The sequence below is a fragment of the Leiobunum rupestre genome, chromosome 2 (assembly GCF_980474605.1).
Source record: "Leiobunum rupestre chromosome 2, qqLeiRupe1.1.hap1, whole genome shotgun sequence".
NCBI classification, from domain to species: Eukaryota; Metazoa; Arthropoda; class Arachnida; order Opiliones; family Sclerosomatidae; genus Leiobunum; species Leiobunum rupestre.
In genome coordinates, this window is record NC_143385.1 from 71,889,831 (window position 1) to 71,899,228 (window position 9,398).

Consider the following 9,398-nt stretch of genomic DNA (forward strand, 5'->3'; position numbering starts at 1 on the left):
CGAAACATAGATACCTGACACACTTACGTAAAATATATAATTATTCACTTATGATAAAGCCCTTAATTATCTTATCAAAGTTACGATGCACTTTGCAAATCAAAGCTCCCCTTTTAAGGTGTTTTATTTTTTTAATTTTCACCAAATCAGTGACATTTTATGGACAAACAAGAATTTATTTTTTAATACTTTTAGAAAATGACTATGTGCAATTATATCGCGTATCCACGGTAAACCACTTCAGAAATTCCGCGAGTAATCAAATCTTTTACAACTGCATTCTCTGATTCAGTTAGCAAATTATGTTCCCTTATCAGGTGGTAAAATGTGAAGGGGAAACCGCATTTATTGAACTTTTCAATTGCATTTGCGTCAGACGTTTAACCTGAGATACGATTTTCGGCGGCCTTTTTCGAGATGGTTTGAAGAATAGTTTTCGCCTGTTTTTTACAACATGCGGGCGCTAACCGTATTCGTGGTGGTCATCTTTGCGTTAGTCGGACGGTTGACCACCGCGCAAGAGGCGAAATGTCAACTCGAAAATATACGATTAACGTGTAACAATCAGAAGGGCCGTAATTCCATTATTGACGTCTTGAAGAAATTTCAAACCGAATACCAAGGAGTGAGCGAATTAATTTTCGATGGTTTTACTGAATTGCCTTGTTTACCGCCAGGCTCGGAGTTCGACGGAGTGACGTTAGAAGTAAGATTTTTATTGCTCATAAACAAGTTTAACAACGCGAATGTCAGGATTTCCGTCATTTTTGGATCGAGGGAATAATTATTTTGTTGAGATAAAACAATGATATGGATTCTGTAATTTGTTTAGTGCTACACATCTTGCGTACCTAATTGTGATAGAGACAGGGCCGGATTAACCAATAGGCCGAATAGGCCTGGGCCTAGGGCACCAAGCGGGATCGAAAAAAAAATAAAAGTACAAAACTTTAATCATTTGCTTTTCACAAAATATTTTCCTGATAAATTTTAGTAAATGCGTCCACCCCTATGAACCAAAACGTTTGATTGTCACATTCTCTGTCTAGCCCCTGACGACATACTAAATCTGACAGCAAAATTCAATTTTCCTTCCATTTCTCAATTATAAATTGAAGAAGCGCCTAGCTCGCTTCGCTCGCTATTGAAAGGGGGCACCAAAATTAACTTGGGCCTAGGGCCCCATAAAGTCTTAATCCGGCCCTGGATAGAGAGTACCCGAGGTGTTTGTTTCCGATTTTGTTCAAAGTCGGCCGTAATTTATACCTATATGTGATATTAAATTTCCCAAAAGGAGACGTTGCACTACCTATTCGAGTTGCCATGGCAACCGATAATATTTTGACCACTTAAAACAAAAAATAAATTTTATTTCCTTATTTTACCCAAAAATTCTTACAATTCTACTCGAAAAATTCCAATTTACCCAAACTTGATGAAATGTACGTAAATGTGGTCCAAATGACCCATTTCGTGACTTCATTTTTTTTTTAAATTTCGTAGGTGTTAAACCGAGAAAATTCCATGCTTTTTTAAATGGAGATTTTTTTTGTTTTTAAGTGGTCCCAAATATTTAGGGTTGCCATGGCAAATCGAATGGGTAGTGCAACGTCTCCTTTTGGGAAATTTCATGTCTCATATAGTTCTACATCACGCCCGACTTTGAACAAAATCGGCAATAAACACCTCGGGTACTCTGTCAGTTGCAGGTTAAGAACGGCAAAATATCTAGTACATTTGGCGGAACGATACTAGCTCGAATTTCCGGTAAATTCGCTGCGGGAATTCGAATTTCGCCTATTTTCTGTTGAATTCCTAAAGGTTTCTACGCGTGTTATATTAATTCATTTTAGAATTTTCGAAGTGATCAATAAATATTTAATGCAGATGATTATTTTTAAGCTTCACTATAGCGTATTATTAGTATTATGCTCCTAAACAATCGTCAAATCGCTCGATTATGTACGTCAACGTGGTAATCTCGGTATTACTCGTTCTATACTTACCCTGGACTCGCCAAAACGGATTTTTTTAGGTATGCCTCACTAAAAATAAATTATTACAACTGATTTTATATCTTATCTATGTTAATTAATTAATGATCACTTTGAAATACAACGCAATAGACGATATTTTCGAAAATTATATAACTTAAAAATTCAACCGTAAACCGGACAAATTCGCCGATTTACTGTGCTAGTGTCCTCCCGCCAAATGTACTATAGATATTTTGCATTTCTTAACCCGCAACTGAGTATACTAATCGTATTCCGAATATTTTCCAGGTTATTCAGGTTGTAATTGGCAAATATTCTAACATAGTTAGTCTTTTAAATTATCTGATCTAAATAAGGATAATCTGATCTATCGCAATTATTAACTCGGAAAACGGAACTATGATCTGAGCATTGGTTGGAAGCGCTAGTGACTAGTCCGGTTGTTGAACTGTCCCAAATGTAACCGATACATCAGTATTCATTAAAGGGGAACGGTCAAGCTTTAACCAGTTAGATAGCCCTATAGCCCATTAAAAAATAAAATTTATGGCGAAAACCACATCAAAAAATATTGAGTGGTTAATTTTTAATAAAATAAAGAAATTTCGGGAAATCGAAAGGCGCGCGTCCGCCGCGACACCTGGTGAGAAGTCGGTGAGACAGGAAAACAACGTAGAAGCGCGTGCTGCTGAAGACGCGAAAAATTTGTTTTGCACGCGCGGCGCGTTCCAGTTTTAAGAGACCTAAGCCTAAATTGCGCGATTTTAAAAGTTAGGATAGTTCGCAAATCGCTCATACGGGGTTAGGCGCGCTGGCGGCAGCCCCTAAGATGGCGGCGAAAATTCAAACCCAAACACCTGGCGTTATTTTTCGTTTCAACTTTTTGGGCCAAAAGCTATTTTTTCAAGACAAAAAAGGTACGTGTTAGTATATTGAACGTCTTGTTAATCTTTTGATACGGAAATAAGGCCATATTTGGAAAAGCTTGGCCGTTCCCCTTTAAATAAAATCACATTAACTTCAATCACTCTCGCCACTTCATTCGTGGAATACAATAGTAGTGAGTTTAAACTAGAGCGAACGAGAACAATTAACATTTATTGGTGGCACTTCAAAAATATATTCATATGTATCTCCTAAATTTATTTAACAGAATATAAAAAATAATATGTTCGTATTCAATGGCCTATTCAATTGAAGCCTCTGTTTCCAAGATTCTTGGTTTGTTATTTACGAAACTTGGGTTTTTAGGTTCTAATAAGAAAATATCATTAGGTACGATGTCACAAGATACAAGGTCACTAGTTACTTTCTATTGTTTTAATGATGATTTTCTGACCAAACCTTATAATAATAATAAAATAATAATAATAATCAGCTAGGCTAATACCCAAGGCACCACCTAAGGCCTAAGTCATCAAGCGACTTATTTCAACACTGACACTTTAACCTAGCTCCAGTTTGGAATGGTGACTGAACTCAATAGTCCTTGGTAGTAGTAGGGGGCTCTGTGCTGAGAACCAAACCATGATTGTGAAATAGTTTTGAAAATCATTCTTGTCTAGATGAAGTAATTGTCCCTGTTCGACAATCGTAACCAATATATAATACATAGTGATGCATTGTGGAAAGTAGTGAAAAACGTAAATATTTTGGGACATTAAAAACCTCATTTTGCACATTTGATCCATTTTTTTAAAGTGCGGACAAATGATCATTGCAAAAGTGATATAATTACCAGAAGCTTACCATTTACTATTGCTACTGGCCAGCACCTTTCAACAAAAAAGTTAATTTTTAGGAACACTGCTCTCGCGAATAAGACTCACTTTCTACTTTCGATCTTCATTAACTCCCCAATCTATACGCTCCAAACTTACAAAAACGCTTGATTCAGAGCCACATTATCTATAAGGCTGACTAGGCAGAAGTCTAGGGGCCCACTAAGAGCAGGGGCCCATGCATTAAGAGAGAAAGGAGGGATGTCGAGGGCCCCATTGAAGCTAAAAGACTAGGGACCCACCAAGAGCAGGGGCCCATGCATCACCAGGGGGAGGAGGGATATCGAGAGCCCCAAAGCAGGTCAAAGACTAAAGGCCCACGAAGAGCAAAGGACTATGCATTACAAGGGGAAGGAGGGATGTTGAGGGCCCCATTGAAGGTAAAAGACTAGGGACCCACCAAGAGCAGGGGCCCATGCATCACCAGGGGGAGGAGGGATATCGAGAGCCCCAAAGCAGGTCAAAGACTAAAGGCCCACGAAGAGCAAAGGACTATGCATTACAAGGGGAAGGAGGGATGTTGAGGGCCCCATTGAAGGTAAAAGACTAGGGACCCACCAAGAGCAGGGGCCCATGCATCACCAGGGGGAGGAGGGATATCGAGAGCCCCAAAGCAGGTCAAAGACTAAAGGCCCACGAAGAGCAAAGGACTATGCATTACAAGGGGAAGGAGGGATGTTGAGGGCCCCATTGAAGGTAAAAGACTAGGGACCCACCAACAGCAGGGGCCCATGCATCACCAGGGGGAGGAGGGATATCGAGAGCCCCAAAGCAGGTCAAAGACTAAAGGCCCACGAAGAGCAAAGGACTATGCATTACAAGGGGAAGGAGGGATGTTGAGGGCCCCATTGAAGGTAAAAGACTAGGGACCCACCAACAGCAGGGGCCCATGCATCACCAGGGGGAGGAGGGATATCGAGAGCCCCAAAGCAGGTCAAAGACTAAAGGCCCACAAAGAGCAAAGGACTATGCATTACAAGGGGAAGGAGGGATGTTGAGGGCCCCATTGAAGGTAAAAGACTAGGGACCCACCAACAGCAGGGGCCCATGCATCACCAGGGGCCCATGCATCACCAGGGGGAGGAGGGATATCGAGAGCCCCAAAGCAGGTCAAAGACTAAAGGCCCACGAAGAGCAAAGGACTATGCATTACAAGGGGAAGGAGGGATGTTGAGGGCCCCATTGAAGGTAAAAGACTAGGGACCCACCAACAGCAGGGGCCCATGCATCACCAGGGGGAGGAGGGATATCGAGAGCCCCAAAGCAGGTCAAAGACTAAAGGCCCACGAAGAGCAAAGGACTATGCATTACAAGGGGAAGGAGGGATGTTGAGGGCCCCATTGAAGGTAAAAGACTAGGGACCCACCAAGAGCAGGGGCCCATGCATCACCAGGGGGAGGAGGGATATCGAGAGCCCCAAAGCAGGTCAAAGACTAAAGGCCCACGAAGAGCAAAGGACTATGCATTACAAGGGGAAGGAGGGATGTTGAGGGCCCCATTGAAGGTAAAAGACTAGGGACCCACCAAGAGCAGGGGCCCATGCATCACCAGGGGGAGGAGGGATATCGAGAGCCCCAAAGCAGGTCAAAGACTAAAGGCCCACGAAGAGCAAAGGACTATGCATTACAAGGGGAAGGAGGGATGTTGAGGGCCCCATTGAAGGTAAAAGACTAGGGACCCACCAACAGCAGGGGCCCATGCATCACCAGGGGGAGGAGGGATATCGAGAGCCCCAAAGCAGGTCAAAGACTAAAGGCCCACGAAGAGCAAAGGACTATGCATTACAAGGGGAAGGAGGGATGTTGAGGGCCCCATTGAAGGTAAAAGACTAGGGACCCACCAAGAGCAGGGGCCCATGCATCACCAGGGGGAGGAGGGATATCGAGAGCCCCAAAGCAGGTCAAAGACTAAAGGCCCACGAAGAGCAAAGGACTATGCATTACAAGGGGAAGGAGGGATGTTGAGGGCCCCATTGAAGGTAAAAGACTAGGGACCCACCAACAGCAGGGGCCCATGCATCACCAGGGGGAGGAGGGATATCGAGAGCCCCAAAGCAGGTCAAAGACTAAAGGCCCACGAAGAGCAAAGGACTATGCATTACAAGGGGAAGGAGGGATGTTGAGGGCCCCATTGAAGGTAAAAGACTAGGGACCCACCAACAGCAGGGGCCCATGCATCACCAGGGGGAGGAGGGATATCGAGAGCCCCAAAGCAGGTCAAAGACTAAAGGCCCACGAAGAGCAAAGGACTATGCATTACAAGGGGAAGGAGGGATGTTGAGGGCCCCATTGAAGGTAAAAGACTAGGGACCCACCAAGAGCAGGGGCCCATGCATCACCAGGGGGAGGAGGGATATCGAGAGCCCCAAAGCAGGTCAAAGACTAAAGGCCCACGAAGAGCAAAGGACTATGCATTACAAGGGGAAGGAGGGATGTTGAGGGCCCCATTGAAGGTAAAAGACTAGGGACCTACTAAGAGCAGGGGCCAATGGATCACCAGGGAGAGGAGGGATGACGAGGGCCCCAAAGAAGCTCGAAGCCTTGGGTCCCTGCCATGGGTTAAAATGGCGCTGCTACTTTTGATACACTTTTGGTAATTATAAAATGACATGCTTTTCTTATGTATGTTACTTTTTCCCTCCAAAAATTTTCAGAATCAGTCATTTCAAAAACGTTTCCATTGCCACACTTTTGATTTGGACATAAGAAATTCAAACCAATAGTAACAATTGACCGGCTTCACCCGCAGGTACTAACATTGAAAAACGGCGTACTACCATTCTTTCAATCTCCAATCGCCAAAGAAGATTTGACATCGAGGTTTCATTTGAACTATTTGAAGCTGAGTGGTGTGAAGGGAATACAGAACTGGAATTGGCCTGATGTGGCCAAGTTCGCTAGGATCGAGAATCTGGAAGTTGAGAACAGTCTTTGGCGCCGTTTACCATCAGAGTTAAGTACCTTCTATGGTGAAGACGTCGTATCAATTGCAGTCGAAAATTGCCAAGTTCGGTGGCTGGACGACAGGTCGTTGAACTGTCCCAAATGCAAGACAATTTCACTTTCGAACAACGAAATTAAGCACTTGAGAAAGGATGTTTTCGGAGCAGAGTTTGAGGAATTGTCAACATTAGATTTAAGGTACTTTTGAGTGTTTGGGTTGGCCAAATTGGGTTATTATATAATTTCAATCATTTTTTAATAATTTCAATCATTTTCCTTTTAAAAAAACCATTTTCAAAATGAATTTTGTATTTTTAATTTGAGATTCAAAAACACTTTTACATTTTGTATTTTGAGTTATGAAGAAAATATTTTGCTTTTAAAAAAAAATCATTTTGAACTACCCTGACAATAAATTAAATTTAATTATTTGTGCGTTATTATTCGCACCACAGGAACAACCAAATCGAATCACTTCCTGGCGATTTATTCGTCAATATGGAGACACTTGCTGTCGATGTAAATCGTTTCACTTTGTTCCTAACTGGGAATCCTCTTACGGTCCTAGAGCCGGCCACTTTCACGCCGCTTCTGGCAGCGACATCAGCGAATACGCAAATTCGTATTGACCTTCAAGGTTGGTATTACAAAAAAAAAAACAAATAGAGAGTACATAACCAATTAAGTAGCCCCAAAAGTACTTGTTTTTATCATTTATAATTGCATTATTTAGTTTTGAAAACGAATAAATAAAACTTATAGGGTTAGTTTTGCAATCTTAAGCGATCTAGACTCATTCAGGAAGGCAAATGGCGGCTCTATCACAGGGTTCGTACACGACCTGGAATACCTGGAAAAGTCAGGGAATTTGAAAATGTTTCCAAAAGGTCAGGGAAAAGTAAGGGAATTCGAAAATGATTCCAAATGGTCAGGGAATAGTCAGGGAATTTGAAACGATGAGAGAAAACTAATAGCGTCTGCTTCTGCTTTAGCCGCTACCTGTAACCTATCTAGCCTTTAATGGCGAACCAAAGGGGGCGAATAATTAGAACTTTGAAGTAGTTAGAAATAGGGAAAAATCTGTGTTTGTTGCCCTTATTTTGTTTTCCAATTTTAAAAATGTGTTGTCAGGGCCTTAACACTAATGACATCGTAACCCTTAGTGACCGTGGCACTGGTCAACAGAGAAAAATATAGCCTGAAAATTGTCTCAATTTCTGTCTACAGGACCCGTTCAAGTTTTCAAATGCAAATGCGACTACGTTTGGATAACAGACAATCAGAGGTTCGATCATAGCAGCTTATTCTGCACTGACGACGATGGAGATCAGTTGTCTCTTGAACAGAGTTTGGAATACTGCCCTGAGGACGACGGACAATAGAAGACTAGAAATCGATCTGGTGTCATTATGAAGCACACCTTTTAAAAAACGTTAATAAAAAACATTTATGTGTAAATGACTTACAAGGAGACTACCCGAGGTGGTTATCACAGGTTTTGTTGAAACTCGGGGGTTAGGTAGACCCTACGGTAGTATCAAAATTGCCAAAGGGAAAAGTTGCAATGGGCTTTAGTTTTCCCATGGCAACCGAAAATGTTTTTGATATCTCAAAACAAATAATCTCCATTTAAAAAAGCATGAGATTTTCTCGGTTTCACAGGGTTTTTAATAACATTAAATTAAATTTTCAAAACTTACAAAAAAAGATGAATTTGTAGGGCTGTGCGAGTAGTGGTTTTAGGCAATCGAGTCGGGTACCGAGTATCTGAAAACCTTTTCGTTGAGTGTCGAGTCGGGTAGTATTTTTATCGAGTCAGGTAATCGAGTACTCGATTAAGCGAAAAAATTTCTTTATTCGAGTACTCGATCGAGTTTTTTCGGGTAATTTTCTTTAATTATTAATAATGGTATTCTTGATTATTCATAACTGTATTAAATTTGATAACGAATTTAAAACTTACCAATTCATAGATAAGTTGACTGATTAACTCTATTATTAAACATTTAAACTCCTAAATTGATACCTTATCAGAGCGTCGCGTTGAAATTATTGCGGCGGAAACACAAAATTTTGTAAAATACTCGTCGAATAGTCGAGTAGCCGAACCTGATGGGGAAAATAATAACCCGACGAATTCAGCAAGGGAGCTTATTCGAGTATTCGAGTACCCGAATATGTAAATTTTCGATACTCGATAATCGACGAGTATTGCATTTTTCTTAAGCGAGTTACGAGTTCGGGTACCCGACATAGAAATATGTCGGGTACTCGCACAGCCCTATGAATTTGACCTATTTTGGGTAAAATTGATCAAGGATTTTGGTTAAATTTTAACAAAATTAGGGTAATCGAGAAAATGCCATGCTTTTTTAAATGGTGAGGTCAAAAACATTTTCGATTGCCATAGGAAAACTAAAGCCCATTGCAACTTTTCCCTTTGGCAATTTTCATACTACCATAGGGTCTGTCTAACCCCCAAGTTTCAACAAAATCGGTGATAACCACCTCGGGTAGTCTGTTAGTATAATTTAGTTTAACAAATTGAATAATAAACTTCTACCTCGTTTGGATCAGATCAAACTGTACTATCTTTTCGTTTCAGTTATTAAACATGTATTTAATATTTATATATATATTTTTTGTGTAATTTACATTGCCTGACTAATATCATAGTG

At 41.2% G+C, this 9,398-nt stretch overlaps 1 protein-coding gene across 1 annotated transcript; it reads left to right on the forward strand.

Moving 5' to 3' along the window:
- The first annotated feature begins 328 nt into the window (after positions 1–328).
- Positions 329–9,398, forward strand: LOC149958949 (uncharacterized). The gene is made up of 4 exons (XM_090166320.1): positions 329–706; positions 6,527–6,918; positions 7,176–7,357; positions 7,948–9,398. Exons 1-4 carry the CDS (start codon positions 455–457, stop codon positions 8,100–8,102), a joined length of 981 nt encoding a protein of 326 aa, XP_090022446.1. The 5' UTR covers positions 329–454; the 3' UTR covers positions 8,103–9,398.

Excerpts from the sequence above, each read along its gene's own strand:
- LOC149958949 (XM_090166320.1), top strand. The coding sequence starts at position 455 with ATGCGGGCGCTAACCGTATTCGTGGTGGTCATCTTTGCGTTAGTCGGA. Across the intron at positions 6,919-7,175 it reads TTGTCAACATTAGATTTAAG|GAACAACCAAATCGAATCAC; the intron begins GTACTTTTGAGT and ends TTCGCACCACAG. Across the intron at positions 7,358-7,947 it reads AATTCGTATTGACCTTCAAG|GACCCGTTCAAGTTTTCAAA; the intron begins GTTGGTATTACA and ends TTCTGTCTACAG.